Raw genomic sequence first — 22,370 nt, forward strand, 5'->3', positions numbered from 1 at the left:
ATTTCAAATGACAGTATATATAGAAGTGGACTGTCTCACTTGTTGCCGTTCCGGCTTTGGTACAGCTTTTGTCATTACTAATTTTACATCTTAATGTTCTTAATGTCTGCATCTCACAAATCATACTCTGACATCTTGTCAATCAACACAGTTTCTTATAGATTTCACAGTCGTATTTCAACAGACTTGAGCTCATGGGAGCAGTCCAATGAAGCGCAATGTTCTGTTTCTATTGCTTGCGTGTGTCAACTTAAAGCAGAACGAGTGCTATGGGTAAACAGATTATCACTCATTGTTTTAGCAACATGACATCTCAGGCATACATGAATTGTATGAAATTTAACTTTTCAGGTTACCTGTAAGTTAAATTGATAGGGTTTTCTGTGCGAGTGTCATGGCTTGCGGGTGCTTAGTATGGTTACTCACAGTGTGGTGATATTTGCGGTACATGGCCATCCTCAGCAGCTTGTTCAAATAGTCTTCTAACTGTCTCTGTAGGAACACACACACACACACACACAACCTATATTTGGCCACTGTCAGTATTTTAATGACAAAATCCATGCAAATGATTACTGTGTGTGCATCTGCATGCACACACATACAGGCACACGCACACGGAGGCTTTTAGAGGATAGAAGCGTTGGCAAGGAGGCTAATGCCATGGCAACAAGTGATTGCCAAGAGAGCTCCTCGGAATAAAGTTGATTTTCCGATCGGGAAATCAAGCAGCAGCGACGACGAAACACAAATCCTGCCACGTACCCTCCTGCTGGACACCTGCTCATCTCGCACCAGCTCGTCACCTCCACCCCGGGGCAGTGAGGGCATCTCCCTCACCTCGCTCTTCCTCACCGTCCTTCTCCGCACCGTGTGACTGACAAAACAGAGAGACAGAGAGAGAGAGAGGGAATAATAGCACTAATAACAAGTGTGCAATAGTTTTGTATGTGAGAACATCATTTTCCCTCAGAGTTCAAGGTTCAGTCATGGCCCTGAGCTATAACAACCACCGAACATTTAAAGTGGCTGTTCAGGAAATTAAAAGACACAATTGTCTGTGCCCATTACTGAACAGATGTTGAGATAAGCAAATGTGTTTCGCCTGAACACATTTAATGGCAGTTTGAGTCACAGCTACCAGGAATGCAGTGTGAACAAATTGATATTCATCCGAAAATGTCAAAGCCATTATATATTACTGCGCAATAGTACATTTAATACAAAATTATAATTGTTGCTAAAAGCAGCAACTTTGTCAACAGCTAACGGCTAAAATTAAAATCAACACAAAGAGACGGATAGAAAAACACTAAAATCCTATCAAAATCCAACTGCAGGTTTCCACTGTTTTCAAGTGTACACACAGAGAGCGAGCAAGACAGACGCAGGAAGAGAGTGAGAACGAAACAGGAAAACAAAAAGAAAGATTAAGAAATAGGAAGCAAAAGAATGTGGAGCAACATTTATCACGGTGCTTTACACTCCAGGAAAATGTACATTTCTTATGAAATATACCAGTAACAAGCAGAAACAATCGCATTGTTTTGTGTATAGTTAAAAGTAACGACCACCAACCATGATACATTGGCCCATGTTTACATTTGGGTGTAAATGGATTATACCAATTTACAACAGAAGCAGATTCCTTTAAAATGTCTGATTGTTCACCTTGGCATCTGATAATTATGCCATAAGCTCAGCTAAACACTAATCAATTTTTAAAAAAGAAGGCAAAATTTTGAAAAGCTCTATATGAGCAGCTCTATATGAGAAAATACATGTTCGGCCTGGCAGTGTGATTCAAATGTATAAATCTTGTGCTTCGGAGTTGGCAGCACTGGATTAAAATAACCCTTCAGCAAAGCATTGTAAGTCAACACAATAGCGCAACTTCCCTATTGTCTGTTCATGGAAGCTTGGGCTTGTACGTGTGCGTTTCCATGCATGATTGTGAATCCATGTATTCCCGTGTCGGCGCCAACCTGCGTGATGGCAGCGGTATCCTCATGAAGGTCTTGTACGTCCTCAGCTCCCTGTGCAGCTCCATGAAATGTTTCTCCTTCTTCTTGACCACCCAAGTAAATTCTCCATGCTTCAGCTCAATCTTGAACACCGCTGGCATCGACTAAACATACAACATACAAACAGTTAAAATCTCTCAAGGTAGTCAGTAGGTCACAAGCAAAAACGAAGATATTTTTATTAACACTTTAGGGAAACTTCATAAAATATAGTCTAAATTTCTAGTTACAGGTGTTTCAATGTGTATAATTTATACAAAATTAAAAAAGCATTAACTCAAACATGGTTTTTTCCTCATATTTTTATACATTAAATGATTAAATCACATGCACCGACTGTGGAGGGGGGTTTGCACTTTGCACAGCAGCACTTTACTCAATGTTTAACATAACTGTTTAATCATTACGTCTCCGATTTTCCTCAGTTTATAATGATGACTTTGAAAGAAACGGAAAGAAATGCAAGAGCATGCCAAATATTGTCACTGTGTTTAACACATTGCATTAAAACTACAAAAACAACATGTACTTTTGGATGTAAGAAGAGATTACAAATATACAAAAATGCTTTACAGATACCGTAATAGATACACCAATGATGCATGATTTAGGGCCATTTTAGTGTCGATGCGTGTACCTTGTTGACGCTCCTGTGGTGCGACACATTGAAGCGGTCCTGTGCAGTGGTGAACCTCTCCACCTCCAGGATGCGGACAGTAATGGGCACAGTGGGGAGGTAGACCCTGGCGTCGGCCTCCTTAAAGCCCACCGTGGCATACACGGCTGAAAACGGGATACGACAGTCTCCTGGGACAGAGACCGAGGCGGGTGGTTAGTTTACTTTTCTTTTTGTTTGTGCATGTAGGAGGTTCTGAAGCTGCTTAGGGGCGAGTAGGCTGCATCACTGGAAACTGGGCCTTTGTTCAAGAGATTTGCGTTTGAGCGTTTGCCGTGTTAGGGCAAATGTCTTCTGACTTTTCTCTCAGTAGTTTGTGAGGTTGAAAAATCCACCCTCGTATCTCCAAAGCAGCGTGAAAGCTCAACGTTTTCAGTAGAAATCCTTCATAAAGTAGTTTCAATATGCTTAGACAGAGGGATTCCAAGCATCCTTTGTTTCTTCTCATTTTTGGAAAAAGTCGTGAAAAAAAACCAAGTGTGGAGTTTGAAGCTGATATTTTGACGAATATTTTCTTTTCGTTTGGTCTTGGGTGAAATTAACATGAATTTGTGTGATGAGCAAAAGAGCTGAGTGTTCAACAAACTTGGGAAAATGTGGAAGAACCACATACCAGAGATGTGATGATACATCAGAAGAATAATCAGTTAGGCATCGACAGACGTTTTTGCATATTATTCATTGGCAAAACGGCCATATTCAGCTCTGCTGCTCATCCCTCAAATGGATGCAACTTATAGGTGTTGCATTATTTAAAATAAAAATAAAGTATTTATTCAAAAGAAGCATTGCTACAATAGTGTTACAATAAATAATCTACCAGAGGTACATGTCCATGGTTTTTGTACATAATTTATTTCAGAAATTAGTGACTTTTCAGAGCAGTGGTCCTCGACTGTTGAGACAGTGTTCCTGCTCTAATAGAGCTGGAATTAATTAAATAGACATTATGAAGCTCCATATGAAGATCCACATTATGAAGATCCACATTAACATGCACAACGTTTGCTCAGAGCTCAAACCCGCATAACCATTACATTTTGTCGTGAAGATTGACATCCATCCAAAAATGTCCACATGACATACAGGGAAATATAAGTGGCCGCGACTTCAGTCATGTGACTTTCAGTATCAATGCATGAGAGTTGGGAAACATTTTCAAGGAACTGAAAACCTTCCTGTGCCAATGTTTCCACTGCTGTCTGACGATTCGGGTTTGTAATGTTTCTAGTCAAATGATGTCGCAAAAACAATAAATGCAAATAAACTACAACTCCAGTCTGGGACAGATAAGAAGAAGACCAAAGTCCTAGAACAGCAACCACACCAGAAAAGTAAAGGAGAAGCTGTCATCCACATTTGATAAGTGTAAACATGAAAGAGGGTGAATTTGTGCCATTTTTGTTTTTGGTGTTGGAAAAGAGCTGTGTCCTCTGAGCGAAGCGGATGAATAAGGGCAAAAAAAAAACACTGTCATGCAATCATGTGCGCAGTAGGGCTGCACGATCCAGTCATTTTGAATTTGCAGAGTTCAAACCTACAATATTGATTAATTTGGATAAATTGTGCAGCCTTCATATTCAGCATTGTGGACAATAAAACCCAAAGCGTTAGAACCTTTCGAAATTACTACCCTCAAACAGGGACTTCAAAATAAAAACCCTACATTTCAAACCTGGTTTCGGCAGTGAAAAAACACAAAGTTCCTGTGTGTGTGTGTTTTTTTTAGGGTTTAATTTGTGGTTTTTAAGAAGGCAGACAATAAAAACAGTTACACGCACCTAAGTAGTTCCCATCATCATCGATCTCTTCTCCCTCCTCCATGTCCAGCTCCCTGGCATCCAGGCTCTCCACGAGGTCGGCCATATCGATGCCGTCGAGCACGTCTCTGTCTGCTGTGGCTTCAGAGTTCACCAGGTCGAGGTTGCTGGTGGTCGGTTGAGCCTTACCCAGCATGCTTAGCAGCCAGAACCCAGAGCAGGGCGCACCTGAGACGAGTAAAAGAGGCGATGATTTTAAAAGTAACCTTCCTGTCACCAGACCCCAGGAATAATTGACTGATCCTGAGTGTGTGTTCACTCCCACACACATTTCAGCATCAACCTGTCAGAGGTCCTGCTGTTCTATAATAGAAGTTAGATGAGGAGCACAAACATGCATACACTTACACACATATTCATGAATTGACATATACCGTATATGCTATATGTGCTGCTGTCATAAAACAACATGCATGTTGGTCTAATACCGATTGGTCACAGAAAATCCTCTAAAACATTGACTGTTCTTATCTGTTCTGTTTTATTCTGATCATGACTAGGGACACATTTAATGTCCCCTGGTAAATCTTCAAGATCCTAAAGATGTAAACATTTCTTCAAGTATTTCTGGCTATGGAGCTGCAACCTGTTGCATCAAACTGTCAAGTGTTTGTTCTTGTTTGCTCAAGTTAATCTTTTCTAATCAAACTAGTCAAGGCATGTATTGAATGATCTCTGGTTTTGAATCAGTCAGGTTATTTCTTCCCGTGAGCTTTACTTGCTTACCGCCACAGGCAGTATTAGCAGGAGTAACACCACCAATATCAGTGGCAGCGTTCGTAGTCGTCACTGTTAACCACACCCTAACTAACTTAATTCCAGTACAGAAAAGGTTTAAGAAATCAAAGCCACATTAATGCTTTAGATAGTCACTATTACGTGTGAACTCAGACGTGTCTTGACTGGAGTTCAGTTGTCATTACTGATGAAACAGATGACCATAACAACTCGGCTGATCGCCTCCACCCTGTCCAGTCATGTTGGTGAAGACTCATGTACTTTGATCATTTAAAAAAAACTGATGAAATATAATGACTCATCAAAAGTCAATTGAAACTGGGACAGTAGATGGGTGAGTCTTAAAGTGATTCGTGAGACTCTCACTGTTCACTCTAGCTGTGAACATTTCTGTGTGACAGAAAGCATGCAAACATGCTCAAGTTGAACAGACAGTAAACCAGACATCAACTTGATTGAGGAGGATACAATCTGTAAACACTGAGTGAGTGTATTAAACAACTTTTGGACTTGGCAAAGGTGAAACTGTAGTAGTAGTCTTCAAAGTTACTAAGGAAACATTACAAGTTAGAGGTCAACTTTAACTTCTGAGGTTAAAATGGATCGAAAAGAGAGAAAACCTGGTTTGGTTATGGACTCTGACCGACCATTATAAAACAATAACAAACATCTTATGATCGCCTGAAAAGTAGAGCAGGAATGGAAGGCTTGATGTCCTCGAGATAATAATCTTCAGTAGACTGTACCACTATAACTCTGTCTTTACTGGTCTTCCCAAAAGAAAAGAAAAAAAAAAGAATCAGACAGTCTTCAGACACTGAGCACATTAAGTGCAGCCCTCAGGGCTTTGCACTTCCCATCAACAACTGACTGACAGACCAAGAAAGCTCTGAATGATTCAAGGCCAGTGGACATTTCTGATTTTCTAGTAATTTCTGAATGATTCAGACAGAGTGGATTAATCGGAATCAAGTCACCGCTACTTTTAATTTATTGTCAAGGCTCTCCCACACAGTTACTCATTTAACTGTAGAGTGTCAGTTGGAGCGTGTCACTCCCATTCATTCTTTTTTTTAAATGTCATTCATTGTTTTTAAATGTCTTCCTGGGGTTGCTTCATTTCATCTCTCTGACCAGTTCCAGGTTGACCTCCTGATCTTCAACTTATGTTTTTGAATAGTTGCAGAAATGTACTATACATTGTTTCATGTTCAGTTGGTGTTTGCTGTGATTAAAGACATATCACTTAAAAAACAAGCATGCGTTTCCTTGTCTTTTTCAGGTTCCCCAGTGCTGGGAGCGCATGTTCAATTTTGTATAATAAAAATATGACACAAACCTGTTCGGCCAGTTTTAAAAGCCACTTCCCTTGTGTTTGCTTATATTCATGCTCCACCGACGTTTTCAGTTAGAAGAGTCTTTGAATGTGTATAACCTTGCAATATTGACACGGAACGCAGTCACGAAAAAAAAAAAGAACAGAGAGAAATGCCTTTGCTCGTGCACTATTCCTACTGAATGCTTAGTCACTCAAGACTGCCCATGCATGTGGCCCATTTATAAGACTCTTGTCTAAATGAGAAAGAAACTCAGAAAGAGAGGTGAGGAAAGAAAAGGGAAAGCAGATTCAGCGGAAAGACTCTCAAAAGAGATTTTGTTCAAGAATGACTGGAATTTTCTACATTGGTCTGCCCTCCGTTACTGAACGTCAGTACGGATGATTTCACCGCGCTGTTACCTTGAGTACCTCATTGTTCCTTGTGAAAGAAAATGTTGCCTGCTGTATTGTTTGTTACTTTTAAATCCACATGTATCACATGAAAAAATGCTGGCCTGATTTGTTTCTAAGAAAGTTGTGAATTGTTTGGGGTTTTCTTACACCAGGGGATATACACAAATCCTGTTGGCTGAAAAAGATTCTTTCTGGGGAGGAAAACTGTTTAATGTGATTTGTGTGTTTACAAGCAGAGAGCAGATGCCTAATGCTATCTATTCCCAGTTCACACTGTCCCAAAAGATAGCAAACATATTTTTTAAAAAATGAAGAGAACGTGCCTAACTGTGTAAACATCTGTCAGCATTCTGAATAAAAACAGTAGTTTTCTATTTGGGTGCTCTTTTTTCACAGGGTTTACCACTATAAAGCCCTGTTTTCACCGCACAAAATGTGCAGGAATGGAGTGATATTGTCCGTTAAGTTGTATGTTACATGTGTACATGATATAAGTTACTGCATCTTACGCTGGACAAAACACAAGGATGCGTCTCCTGATTGCCCACACCGAAGGCCAAGACTTCATTCAATGTGCCACCAGGGGAAAACAATTCAATATGTCAATCCCCCCCCAAAAAAAACCCGACAGGAATCAGAAGTCACAACAATAGCAATGACACTTTGAGATTCAATAATCTTCAGTTTTGTGGAGATATTGTTCCAAGAGGAACCACCGAGGACCAGGTTTGGAGACTTCTGCGTCAGGGTGTCATAACTTGAGTGCAAACAAGTCCTTTGGTGTAAATGGCAATAAAACCTATTCTATTCTCTGATCAAGGTCATATCTATAGACAAAACTCAACATCTTCACGTACTTACTGTACAGAGATAGTCAAATGGTTTTTGGATTGTGGAGGAAACTGTGGAGAAGGCCAACACACATACAAGGAGAACAAGCAAACTCCCCACAGATAGAGAGTCTCAAAACCAAAGTGGAACCAGGGGTTTTCTCACTGTGAGCCATAAGTGCTAACCACTACACCAATACCACTCCCTCTATTGTATTCAATTCTATTCTATTCAAACGCAGATGAAATGTCCTAGTTAAATGCAGGGCGCTGAATCTTCTGTTTGGACTGAGTACAAAAACGTCCATAATAAGTCAATAACATGAGCACGCACCGATAAGAGCCCAACAGTAAACATTCCCCCACCGAACAAGACCAAACTCGCTTAGCAGAGTCCAAAGAGTCCCAGGCAGTCACACACTTCAGCCACCGAGTGTCTGCTGATCTATGCTTGAACAACATTTGATCCTCCCTCATTCAATGCAGTCATTGTTTCTCTCTAATGTATTTTTAATCGCCGTTCAGGTCAATGTCTGCATGCAAAATTAGAAACACATCGAATGAACACATGAATGTTTCCACGATCGTGGGCACAGCATTGTAACTACAGTTTTATCTTTGAAGCATCATGCAGTTTATAGCTGGTCAAATAAACAAAATAGCTGGGATAATGTGGAAAATGTACATGGATAGATTGAATTATAGGCAACATGTTCTGCTGCACATTGAATTGAAAATAGTACAACATACATTGTGATCAGCTCGTCTTTTAGCTCTATTATGTCCATTTCTGCCAGCTGAGTTAAAGTGTATTTTTCCTTCACTTTTTTATTTATTTATACTTTTTTATTTTTTATTCTTTTTCATTCACATAAAACTGTTCAAAACAAAACATCAGCTGTCACCATTCACACATCTGACAACCGAGAGTCTTCTTGTTCTTCAGTCTCAGATTTGGATGTTGTCCATTTTTTTCAGTTAATATTGGACTTCCTGTTCTCCACAATTGTGAGTCAGTTCATCCATCACATCTATTTCTTCTACTATCCATTCTTGTACTGAACAGGAGTTCTGTCACTACCACTTTCTGTTTATGGCATGCTTCCTGACTGGCAGTGACACTTAAATCAACTACAGATCGTTGTGTCTTTTTATTTCCTCTACTTTTGGCTGTGAAATTGAATTTTGCATGATTGCATGATGATGCACACGACTTTCCTTGTTTGTTTGTTTTTTTTTTCACCTAGTGACAGACCTGAACTGGAGGCAGACAAGTGGTCACATCAACACGAGTACAGTTTTACAATTAAGCCATGCAGGAGTGAAATTAAATTGATTTGATATTTACATTTTTGGGGCATTCTAAACAAGGTATACTGTGCAAAAGGCAAAAATCCAGAAGTCTTCATAACATGTAGGTCACATAACATGTAAAGTGTGTACTTATCCAATCTCTAAAGCTCATCGTGAATGTTGAGCTTTGAACTGTCAGCAGTCTTCAAAACTCTTTACCGGGAACTTTGATCTTCAGAAAGTGAGGCCAAGAGAAGATGATAGTGCCTCGCTCTTCATCACGTAGAGCATGCCCACACACCACTAACCATGTAAGCAGCCAATCCCTTCAGTTATTTGCACAACATATCGGAGTCTGTTTTAATACAGGGACAAGAGCAGAAGGCTTAAAGACGATCAACATTAACGTGCAGCTTTCAAGCTATATTTTGGCATACCGACATTTCCCCGGTATAATCGCATGGTTTTAATGCACCGATTATACATAAACTTATATTTGATTTTGAAGGATTTAAGAGAGCATTGAATGCCTTTTCGTTCATCCTTCTGTGCCTCTTCCATCTGCTATTTATACTGAATAATGCCACTGACCAGTTGCTTCTGAGATATTTTAATAGATGTGGAAGTTTTTAAGGTTCATGGGAAGTGGCAGCCTAAAGCAACAAGCCTGTGTCTGAAAGGTCAGGGTTCAAATCTCACTGAGGGGAAGGGGATCCGGCATGACACTTGTGCCAAATCTGACCTCCGGCTTACGAATATTGTGGAGAGAAGCCAAAAAAGACAATCATCAACTTCTTCTCGCCCCTTAACCAACTGACAAATACATAAACATTTAAGATCGGGTACGTTGCCCTTGTATTACTTGTAGTTAAATATTAAATCAAAATGTTCGATTGGTAACACTTAGTTTGAATTCACACAAAAAGACAATTGATTTTCTGATATAAAACATTAACTCTCCGAGGTTTGATGAGGCACTGTTGGGTCTTTGTGTGAAGTGGGTGTAACTCCAGTGAAAGAATTTATTACTGTGCAGATATTTCCCTGCTCCGAGAATACCCACGACCCCGACAGGCTCGACCCTCCGAGAGGTCAACTGCAAAGGGACCTGGAATGCTCAAAGTAGTTTCAGGGTATGCGTAAAGTCAGACGTCAAACATATGCGTGCACACTGACGTGCACAAAAGCGTTCGTCATGGCATCCGTGTTGACACTGTGCAACCTGAGCGAGAGTTATCTCTCAGCTCCATTCTAATGGAAGGCTGCCGACTTCCTGCTTCCTGTCCAGTTGTCATGGCGATAATTCGAACGATGAGCAGCTTATAAATATCAGGAGGCGCAGCGTCCGCCTCTCCCCTCATGTGCTAGCATCTCTCTTAAATGTCAATTAGTGGGAGAGGAACTGTGACGACTCAGCGGAGAGTGGCAGAGAGGCCCCAAAAAACTCACGCCTTTCACAGAAAAGTAAAGTGAGCACTCGTCAATCTTTTCAGCGTAGTGTCTCTACAGTGTCTCACTCTGCACTTCTGGGCCATTAAAAGCAGATTGCCACCCTTGTCATGCTGACGATCAAATCCATTACCTGGGATGTCACATATAAACTAAATTTAGTAGCAGCTTTTGGGATAGAGGTATAGATTTTCAGCAGTCGGACCATGAAAAATCTCTCTGGCTGCTGTTTACTACCCTTAAAGGGGAATGCTTGCTTTAGCTGCAGTGCTGTATTTTAACACTGAATGTGCTCCAAAGGCCTGTCCGGCCTCAAGATCATCTGGAAAAGTCCTGCAGAGCACTGAAGTCATGAACAGCGGACAGGTCAAAAATAGTGTAAAAGAAAAGAGGATTTTTGCTACAGCCACTAATTTCTTCATTAATTAAGACGGGTTTGTGGATAATATAAGACGTAGAGGATATGTGCTATATGATAGAGTACAATTTGAAAGCCTCATTGGCAGGCTTCGATACAGTTTTCACAAACTGAAATGTAAGTGGGATTGCTGTTTTATAATATCTATCTTTTTGCTTCTTTTTTATTTTTAGCTAATCTATGTTTTCTGCTTCCTGTCAGCAGTTTTATGTTTAATAAGTACAGATGGCATTGGTCGGTTTTCAGTGTATTTACCAAAGTTTGTTCCATTAACATACAGATTGTAAATCAATTTAATGAACACAAAGACCTCTCTGTCACTTGTTAGAAAGGAATGACTATTAATGATTACTCCAACCTGTGTGGGCTTCATTCTGACTAATATCCAGCAAAGTCACTGTGAATCATTCGCTTGCAATAACGATTTATTAACTGATGTGTAATTCACTCGAGGTTACACAAAGTTAATTCAGGATCAATACTTTATTCAATGGACTCTAGATTTGTTTTGTTTATCTTTCACACCCATTTAGAACCATTCAAAAAATCGGAGGTTTTGTGTGTGCGTGTGTGTTCCAGTAGCAGTGCGGGACCCCATGAGAGACAGAGAGACAGATGGGATGTAGGACAAGGTCATGTTGACCAAGACTTTACAAAATGCAAATAAAATACCCTTGATTTTAGATCGGATATGTTGCCGTTTCCTGTTCCAATGAACTTTGGCCACAAAGTCATATAATTTGCTGCCAAAGCTTTGACATACTGCTGGAGTTTTCTGCAAAGTGTGGGAAGACGTTTCTATTTGGTTTTAAAGTGACATAGTCATACACGCTGTGATCTCGCCTGTTTCAAATCACTCACCGTTACAACTAAAAACCTTCTTTAAATGGTTTCTTTTTTCCCTGAACGGCAGGCTACTTCTGGCATTTACTTAGTCAAAGGAATGATGAGCCGTGTTTCAGAGTGCACAATGTTCAAAAGGAGCAGAACACATTTTTCTGTGCACAATGGAAGGCAGCAACATGGTGAATTGTGAGCAATCTGAGCTGATCTGGAAACAAAAGGTGCTCGCTCTCTTTGCAAGTGACTTTGTTCTTAAAGGTGGGAACTCATCATGCTGTGGGAACTGGGATGTTCACAGCATGAATTGCCAACCAATTTCTATACTAAATGCGTATTAGAGAGCTGTACGGAACATTTTCGGAGCTCAAACAGTTTGAAGAAATCATTTTCCCCCCGAGAATCGAGTTCTTTAAAAATCTTCCATTTGCAGTAATTTTAGACATCTTTTAGAAATCAAATTAGGAGGTAAATTTAAAAAAGAAACATGCATTTAAGATTTTTTTTTTTTTCCATAAGTCCACTGAACATGCAGATCCAAGTTCACTGTGTTAGTACATTCAAAATCAGCATTCAAAATCAGCCTGAACACATGTGACCAGTTTGGACAGATGTCAACAATGCAACCCCATAACCAACATAATGGGACATACCATATATTCAGAATTGGTTGTCTCTCCACCCCCATTTGACCATTGTCAAACTCAAATCCCTACGGTTTTCTGCATTCCCTGCTTCTAAGTTCGAGTGAAGATAATCACTTACCGAACAAAGTCTGCCTCCTGAAATGTGCAATGATAAGAGATCATTGGTTTTCACATCACCTGTTGGAAGTTATAATGTTATGGTTGATTTGTGTAGCGGACTGGAAAACCTAGAAAATGCTGGTTCTGGAAGACATGAGGAAAAAGTATATTTCATCCCAAAGTTGTGTAATTTTAGGTTGCATGTTTCATTTGAATGGGTGCGATAGTGATTAATGACGACTTTCTCAATTGTCTATTTGAAGTTAAATTGTCATAACACCTCATCATGCCTGAGCCATATTCTTTATCTATCATCAATTCAGTTTAATAGTCTCGTCAGCATCAATCCAACTATGACATTTGTCAAAATTCTCTCTTACAGTGGGAATCTGTACGTCTGTAAATCTTAAATAGCAACCAGAACTCATTTTATTGCTCCACGCTGGTTTGTCTATCAAAACATGCTTGAAAGTGTCAAATCTTTGGCATCTTTGTCAATAGCAGCGAAGCAGCCGTCACTTATAACCACTGAGTGTGAGGAGAAATAGTTAACTTGTGGAATATATCCACATTTGCTATTTCTGGATTTGTGAAAACAAACTTCACGCAACAAAGCGCAACAAAATGATCGTGAATTACTTTGGCCATTTGAAAGATGCTGTTATGATAAATGTTAACAAAAGAGAGTAAGACTCACACATACAGTAAGTACAACATAGATAATGTAAATCCAGCTTGGCATTTATAGATTGCATGGTGCCAAGCTCCTCGTGGCACAGATGGTACAAAGACAGAGAGAGAGAGAGAGAGAGAGAGAGGTCTGTGACACCTCTTTTTCTCTGCCCACACTAAAGCTGCCTATTATCTAATCCTTCACACCATGGATAGGGGGATAGGGATGGTCAGAGAAGCAGAGAAAGCAAGACATACAGTAGATGCCAGAAAAACAGAGAGAACGAGAGAGTAACTGCGAGAGAAAGCAATCGTCATCATCACCAGAGTGCCGTTCGGCTGCTGGTAACACAAGGCATCATTGTACTGAGACGGACCGGGAGGGAACTGCTCCTTCTCTGTGTTTCAGCCAAGCCTGACTCGGCTCAGACCGAGGCAGCCAAAGTCTGAGCCTGGAAATTACCAAACTATAACTTGTGTCCACCCCGCTGCAGTGACTCATGATTATAGGACTCAAGAAAGAGAGTGCAGAGGATGTTTATTTTCCGAACTTCAAGCGTGGGTTCTCCCAAATTACAAAGCAAATAACAAGAGATGGTTGATTTATATTGCCTGGGACCAAATCACGACATCCAAAAATAACTGCAGTTTAGACACACAGCCAAGATACGCTGTACAGACTGCAGGTGCAGATGTGTTGTACTGTATGATTTATCTCTCCTGCTTGGCTTGAACATTCAAAGCGGGGGGGGGGGGGGGGGGGGGGGGGGAGTGTGTTACTGTAACTTCGCCCATAACCACCTGGAATTGGCTCCAGTGCATCCGAGCTGGAAAACCTGCTATAAACAACGACTGACGGGTGGCAAGACAGATAAGGATATAAAAACATTTCTATGTACTACAACAATAAAAGCTGCGCAATCAGCTTGTTGTTAACCCAATATGAAGTGTTTAATTCAGACAGGGTTTGGAAACTGTGATGCGGGTTAACTCTGGAGGGAGAGTACAAGCCAGCAGTGCACATCTGGAAAACATTTACGAGACTAAATCAGGCCGCCTCACTGAAAATATTTCATATCCTTGCAAATATCTGAGGAGATACAGAAGATGAAACTTGAAAAGATCAACCAGTGGACACAGACCCCCGTCTCTGTTTACTCTTATGATTGAAATACAATACGTACTGATTAACTGATGAAAGTTCCACGTTAACTGGGCTGATTCACTCAAACACACATGCATGTAGTAAAAGTTTACTGGACAAGAATGCTGGCGCAACAGCAGAAAAGTATTAAGGTCAAGCCTCTTTGACAGCCTGTGCAAAAAGACTCCTGAATGCCAGAGGTCAGTATCACGGGTATCAGTTCCAAAAGAACAACACAGAGGAGGGCAGAACCAAGGGAGGGGACTGGTTTTGTTTTGTAAAGGAGAACAGTGGAGAAAAGTATCTTGCCATGACATTCCAGCTATGTAAACCAATTTTCACACGAGAAAAGAACAGCACACACACATACACATACACACCTGCGCAAGCTTATGCAACAGTAGCCACATACTTGCATACTTTCTGTGATCAAAAAAGTAAACACTCACTACTACTGAGCCAATACATCCTTCCCAGTCTTCTCTCCTCTACATCCAACTAACAACGCAGTTGAGAATCTTTACAATTTCCAAACATGCATCTAAAAACAAACAAAAAACCCAAAGGAACGCAGCTCCAAGCTGCCTTGTTTAACTTCACAGCAAAACAGGAACTCATCCAGCATATAGGAGCAGTGGCATGCTTTACATTGCTTCTACGTGTTCCCGCAGATGATCCAAAACTAAGGAGTGACACAGAGACACAGATGCCTATGGACACAAATAGAACAGAGTAGACATTGACACACAGAGGGAGAGGGAGACATTACCAACCTGCTCTTTCAGTGGACGTGTAGTCCACATGTTGCCTTGGTCTGATCAGTCCACTTGACTTCACTGAATGAACGGCAGATCGAAGACACTCACACCCCGCACCGAGACGGACAAAAGAACGGCGCAACAGCAGCAGACAGTCTGTCTGTGCGCTCCTTCTGTTCAGCCACTCAGTTAAGTGGAGCTGAGAAAAAAAAAAAAAACTAACCGTGAACTCTCGCCAACTCCTCAGCAAGGGAGGGGTCTGTGAAACTCCAGACCAATAGTGGGGGAGAGATTCCTCCCTCGATCTCGCCTCATTGGATAACAAAAAAAAAGTGGTGGATTTCTGGTGGAGGAGGAGGAGTCCTCTGGGGAGAGCGTACTGACACCGCTCCAGCCTATTATCTCATCATCTCACACTGCCACTTTCTCCTTTTCTGTTCCTTGACGTTATGCGTGTGTCTGTCTGTCTGTGGTATTGCACGTGTGTGTTTCCCTGTGCCCCCTGCATGTCCTGAAGTCATCACTAACTTGCAAAAGCAAGAACACAAAAACAAGATTATTTTAGAAAGGCCGGCTGTTTATAAGATTGCGTGTTAAATCTGGCAGCGTTAAAACAGACATATGGGTATATAAACAGCTCTCATTTTTTTTAGAAAGGCTCCTTCATGTCTAATCTGAACCGCAATACTGCTCATTGATGTTGCCGCAACTCACAACTATTCAGACAACTCTCCTTCCATCTAGTGGATAAACCAATGAATTGCACACCGCTCACAAAACACACACCCCAAAGGCAGGCACTGTAAGTGTTTGTATTAGTATGTCGGGGACTTTAACCTGCTGTGTGCCACTCCCAGCATGTCCATTGCAGATAATATTGCATCCAACAGTGAAGTGTACTTTAACTGCAGAACATAGAGCAATAGCATCATGAAAAGTTGAAACACAAGGATGAATGGGTGGATATTCGCGTGAATAACTCAAAGTAAATGGCCAGAAAAAGGAATTCGCCAACATTAAACTCCTGTACAAATTTAGCAGATTTACTGTGAAATCTTGTCTCACCAATTTCAAGATTATCCAGGGAAATAGGGATATTAGCTCACAGTCTGTCTTTCAGCACCATTACACAGTAGCAACACAAATGCACGAAATGCAGATTGATAACACAATATAAATCCCGAATGTTTATAGAGTAATGTTACTTGTGAAAATTGTTGGTTTTTTTGGTTTTTTTAATGAATTGTACAAATACACATCTGTAGCTGTAATATTCACACGAGCACCACAATCTGGACAATTAAACAAAGCTCACTTACCAGTTTGGAAGAAAACGTGTCTGGGAAATGACACAACTCTCCTGAGCGGCGTCCACTAGCTGAACCTGCTTCCTTCTGTTTGATTATCTGTCTCTCCTTCTATCACCCACACACACACACACACACCCACACCCACACACACACACACACACACACACACACACATACACACACACACACACACACACACACACACACACACACACACACACACACACACACACACACACACACACACACACACACACACACACACAGTCATGATTCATAGGTCATAAACATAATGGCATCTGCAGGTGAACAGAACACAAAGGGCAAAGAGATAGCAGTATTTGATGAAGATTCACATCAGTGCAATAAACAAATAGAATTTGCAGCTTTTTTTTTAATTACCCATGTGGTTTTATAAAACCGACCTGTTGCTTGCAATACAAAGTCTTAAGCAGTATAATGCTCATAGTGGTAAATATGTAAGACAGTTTTGAGGATTCGTTATGAAAACAAATTAATAGAGGCTAAAACAATCTAGTGTATCATGGAATCCCACACCACAGAAAACAATTTGTTTTAAGTGTAACAGAGACTGTAAATGACCATCAGTTAAAAACCCAAATTTCAATCTCTCTTAATTTATTTGCTGTTTATTTCTATTATTTTGTTCTTCCTTCACCAAAGCATTTTGGAAATGGTTTTCTTAAAAGATGTGATGATAATAATGAAAAAAATATTATTTATTATTATCATTATTAAATATTCAGTTATGTAGCCATAAAGAAGGTGGATGCAAGTTTAACAGATTTTTGTTAAAACTGTGAGTTGTCTTATTTTATACAAGTCCTAAATTGTGTCTTCTGTCATTTGTTCTCTATGGAATTAAATTTAAATGCTCCTGCAAGTTCACATTTCTTTCACCAATTTCACCACGGCTTTGTCTGCGCTCAGTTGGAAAAGTGACACTTCACTCCTCTCTCCCTTTTCGGTGCCCATCTCAAAGACACGGTGGGAAAGGTTTCCTGAAACTGGACGGGCTTCAGCTCTCTGAGCGCCAGCAGGTGGTGTTGCAGCACCGGACTCACAGCAGACCTCCACACCTCCCTCCCTGGAGCAGCATCATTTCACCTGTTATGATGTTTTGCGCACTGGGAATCAGCAGTCACTGGATGAGCATCCGAACTTACAGTCGAGAAGTGGAGGAGGAGAGAGGAATTTATGCGCCACTTTTAATCATTCTATGCCTTTTTTTTTTTCCCCTCTCTCTATTTTGTTAAGAAAAACACAAGTTGACAATGCGTCGTTCCTTCGTGGTTTTTGTGAGTTTCATAAAACTCTTTCCGTTCCGTCATACAGTCTTTGTTTTCACAGTTGTTGTTTTTTGTCCGATTGTATTTTGGTGAGTTGGAGATGCGTTGACCTTCCCTGGACTGATGTTCTTCGCCAATGTCGCATCAAAAACCACCTGGAGTCTGACTCACCGTCACAGGCAACTCGTCGCTGCTTTGGTTCAGTCCTGTGCGCCTGATGCGCTGCTGCTGCGCTGCTGAGGGGAACTCTTTCAGACTCTGGCGCATGAGCTGCTGGACTCCTCACATGGAAAGGATGCAAGAGATAACCTGCCTTTAAGTTCTATTTTTCTTCAATCATGTTTTAATCCTGGAGACTTTCATCATTACGCAGCAAATCTTTTTTTCTTTTTTTAATCACACCTTTTGGGTCGTTTGGACCACTTTAGGTTTTACAAACAAAAACAACGATTTGGTAAAGTCTCAAAAAGGTTCATCATCGTGTTTGAATCCGACGAAGAGCCTGTAGAATCTCGGACATTATGAAAACTGTGACTTCATTCTTAAAAGCAAACAATCGTTACAGAACATTGCTCGCGACCTTTAAGTGTGCTCATTTTACGCATGGTTCCACTCTCTTCAGCGCTCTGCCATTATGTCTGGGACTGAAACCACGATGAATGGAGGAAAGGAGAACACCACTGGGGATGAGGAGTCCTGGACCAGGGGCGACTTTAGCTGTCTGGGGCAGGTGCGACCCCGTAAATAACGTAACGGCAGCGTAACGACAGCATGCCCTCTTGGCCCAACCAGTCGGAGTGTCTCTCCCATAACTGCAGCTGGGAGGAGAATTACAACACCTCAAGGGATATTTACCGACCTCTGCCTCCTCTTCATCTCTACTCAATCCCTCTCCTGACGGCCATCAGCGTCGCCTGCACACTGCTCTTTCTTGTTGGGGTGGCCGGGAACGTGATGACCATTCTGGTTGTCAGCAAGTATCGTGACATGCGCACCACCACCAACCTGTACCTGTGCAGCATGGCAGTGTCCGACCTGCTCATTTTCTTTTGTATGCCCCTGGACCTTTACCGCATGTGGAAGTACAGGCCCTGGCGCTTTGGGGACGCGCTGTGCAAGCTTTTTCAATTCGTGTCAGAGTCATGCACTTACTCCACCATCCTGAGCATCACCGCGCTGTCCGTGGAGCGCTACCTGGCTATCTGTTTCCCTCTGCGCGCCAAAGCACTGGTAACCAAAAAACGCGTGCGCGCCTTGATTCTCTTCCTGTGGACGGTGTCGCTTTTGAGCGCCGGTCCGGTGTTCCTCATGGTGGGAGTGGAGCAGGGAAGTATGGGCTTTCCGAATTTCACTTCATGGATAAATGACACTGGGTTGCCCTCGGAGGCCGAAGACACTCGGGAGTGCAAAATAACTAACTTCGCTGTGGCGTCGGGCCTGATGGAGGCCATGGTGTGGTTGAATTCTCTTTTCTTTTTCATGCCGGTGTTTTGTCTCACTGTGCTGTACAGCCTCATAGGCCGCCGGCTGTGGCAGAGACACAAGGAGACAAATATCAGCTCTCGTGTTGCCTACAGAGACAAGAGCAACAGACAGACCATCAAGATGCTGGGTAAGTCTGCATAATATGTAAAGTGCATTGAAAAGTTTTGTTTGAACATAAAGTTTTGTTGCACGCCCATAATAAAAGATATCAGTATGGATTTAGTAGATAAGCTATTTTGCCTTATCTTTTAGTTATATAAATGTTACACGCATGTCTATATGTCTTCAGTCCTTTAACCTGTTGCATTTTCTTTTCTAGTTGTGGTTGTTCTGGCCTTCGTCTTGTGCTGGCTGCCGTTCCACGTGGGTCGTTACCTGCATTTCCGATTTCTGGATTCTCCGTCCCGACTGCTTTTGATGTTGTCCCAGTACTTCAGCATGGTGTCCGTTGTTCTCTTCTATCTGAGTGCCGCCATAAATCCCATCCTGTACAACACCATGTCTTGGAAGTACCGAAGCGCGGCGGCGCGTCTCTTCGGCCTCGCTGACAGCCAGCCGCCCCGAGGGCGCACCGCCAGCACCGTGAAAGGAGACGGTTCAAACCTCTGGACAGAATCCACTGTCAGCTTCTGAACGCAACATTCCACAGATGTCGGATATAATCTGAAAAGCCGTTAAACATGCATTGAAAACACTCACCTAAAAAGCCATGTTGTATGTCACGATGAGGACAAACACTGTTGTGAGCACTTGACTCTCTGACTGAAACCTGAAGGGATAAAAAAAAAAAAAAAAAAAAACCACACACACACAAAATCCCAGCATGCATCAATGAAATTGTGTTGTATAATGTTAAAACTCAATTATACTGCTGTTGGATTATCCCAACAAATGCCATACCATATCTGCTACACAGTTTCAAAAATCAAGCATGACCGAGTACAAAATACATACTCTTCTGATCTGTGTCAGTCAAAATGTGGACAACAGAAACACGTGACTATCACCAACATCTACAAATGCCTTATATTGTATTTGTATTCTGGATGACAAAGAAAGCACTGTAGAACTTGTGGCACTGCCCTGCTCTCCTTCTGAGAGGGGCAGAGGTGCAGTGCTTGTCTGTGTGTGCACGTGAGACATTCATATCCAATGTATGTGAGTGATTTGTGAGAGATGTCGTTTTGGTTGCAATATCTTTGTTTATATCTTATATTATGTATTCAGTGCCCTGTATCTTGGAACTTCAAGTCCATGTCGTGATGATGCTGCCAAATGAGACCTTTATGTTGGATAGTCCCACATATGAATTGTGTTTCCTTCTACTGGAAGGAAGCAACTTTTTATCATAATTTTTTTTATATTTGTGACTATTAACTGATTCACAACATTTTCAAGTCAATTACAGCCTCTCACCTTTGTGAATATTGTCTGTTGGAAATGATGGGATCTTTGTTTTTGTTACAAAAAATGATTTGTGTGTACAGATCTTCAGTGAGAGCTCCACAATCTGTTTTTGTTTTTTGAGAAACTTCATATATGCGGACTATGTTGGAATACAGGGAAAGCTGACTGATATTACTGTGCTATGTTAAAATGTAATTGATCGTAACCATGCTTCTGCGTCTTGTGAAATGTGCACAACTGAAACTGTTGATTTTCCACTACCATCCTCTACATGTTTCACCGGAATTCATAATGTCAGTAACTCTGATCAAACACACAAAAGAGCCATATTAGTTTTTAATCACAGCTAATTTAAATAATATTGTTCAAAGTTGTAGCAGATTTGCTTATATATCACTTGTCTGAGGCTTTTAGATGGAGTAATAATTTTTTATTTTTTTTTTAACCATTGCTGCCTCTATTGAACAGCTTCAGGTATGAGTTGTCTGTTGCTTCACAGCTTTGTTGCTGAGCACACAATGTTGCCTACTCCCAAAATAGAACATGCAGACCAGAGGTTGTCGTTTTTGTTTTTTTTAAACTATTAATTAAAACACACAATCGGTTATATCACACATGTCTAATGTGGGTAAAGTGGCTCAGGCTTTAAAGGCAATGAATGTGCAAACCCTGAAAAGTTATCTCAATGATCAGCTGGAAGGACAGAGTGCTTTAGTGAACTGATTTTTATAATGTGCACTTTGTGTTAGATCAGTGAAAGATCCAGAGGTTGTTAAGATATTCTTGTATTAATTTGTGAACAGATACTTTGTCATGGTAAACACTACTTGATGCTACACACTCAGATGGTCTCAGTCCAAATCACCACAGCAGCCTCCACTAATCTGCACTGGATTCAAAACATGGCCTCCTGCCTCTGACGAATGTATTTCTGTGATGAATGTCTCTGACTGTACATATTAATAACATTGCATACAAGTTATTTATCTACAGGATGTAAACTGATTCAATAAATGAATAAAAGGGGATTTCACTTTTCCCTTTTTTTTGTTAAACGTGACCCCACCCCCTCTTACCACCTGTTGGTCAATGTATCTGTCTATGATAAAGTCTTGTATAAGATGAACAAAAAAAACAACTTTCTCTCTTCGCTTCTCTTTTCAACAAGCTCATCCAACAGTGAGGTAACACATTGTTTCCAACAGGTATGAAATGCAAATCACAAATGATGTTTGCCCAACTAACAAAACGCTTAACCCTTCTTCCCACGCCCAAACGTCATTGAATGAAACATTGCTTCGAGAGGGCCCAGAAATGCTTCCCACACGTTGTCTTTACCCGGAGTCACCCTGCTTTACCGCAACACAGATTGTTAAGAGTCCCTGGGATGTAAGTTCAGTGTAATCTTTCCACAGAGACACCGCGGTGTGCTCCCTGCTGGTGTCCACCAGGGTTAGCGCCAGTCCACTGCTTCAGAAAGCTTTAAAGACAGCAGGAGTTGCTCACCCCCCCCCCCCCCCCCCCCTCCAAAAAAAAAAAAAAAAAAAAAGGCTCAAAGGACCTCTCAGTCACATCTGAGTTCAACCCAGGTACATGATCAAAGCCCATGCAGAGGCCACAAAACCGCTCAGAGTACACAACGTTCAGCCAGTGGATCGTAGATTAATGAAGCCGAATGGTAACGAATAAAACCTTCTGATCAACCCGGAGCTGTGTGG

At 41.2% G+C, this 22,370-nt stretch overlaps 2 protein-coding genes across 3 annotated transcripts in view; one reads left to right on the top strand and one right to left on the bottom strand.

Annotated features, from left to right (window-relative positions):
• pld1a (phospholipase D1a) overlaps window positions 1–15,304 on the bottom strand; it is a 32,901-nt gene extending 17,597 nt beyond the window's left edge. The window contains exons 1-6 of one of the 2 annotated variants that reach the window (XM_080513390.1): window positions 15,156–15,304; window positions 4,482–4,688; window positions 2,662–2,831; window positions 1,986–2,128; window positions 766–877; window positions 427–492 (exon numbers count right to left, since the gene is read on the bottom strand). In XM_080513390.1, the coding sequence (XP_080369516.1) occupies window positions 427–492; window positions 766–877; window positions 1,986–2,128; window positions 2,662–2,831; window positions 4,482–4,656 (666 nt within the window). In that variant the 5' untranslated portion in view covers window positions 4,657–4,688; window positions 15,156–15,304. The remainder of the gene's footprint in view (window positions 1–426; window positions 493–765; window positions 878–1,985; window positions 2,129–2,661; window positions 2,832–4,481; window positions 4,689–15,155) is intronic. The other variant, XM_080513391.1, reaches the window with a different exon arrangement.
• Window positions 15,305–18,531: 3,227 nt separating this feature from the next.
• Window positions 18,532–19,878, top strand: ghsra (growth hormone secretagogue receptor a; the record flags this gene model as incomplete). The annotated part of the gene is made up of 2 exons (XM_080512459.1): window positions 18,532–19,372; window positions 19,565–19,878. 2 exons carry the CDS (start codon window positions 18,532–18,534, stop codon window positions 19,876–19,878), a joined length of 1,155 nt encoding a protein of 384 aa, XP_080368585.1.
• Between the last annotated feature and the right edge of the window lie 2,492 nt (window positions 19,879–22,370).

Source organism: Blennius ocellaris (genome assembly GCF_963422515.1).
Source record: "Blennius ocellaris genome assembly, chromosome: 17".
NCBI lineage: Eukaryota > Metazoa > Chordata > Actinopteri > Blenniiformes > Blenniidae > Blennius > Blennius ocellaris.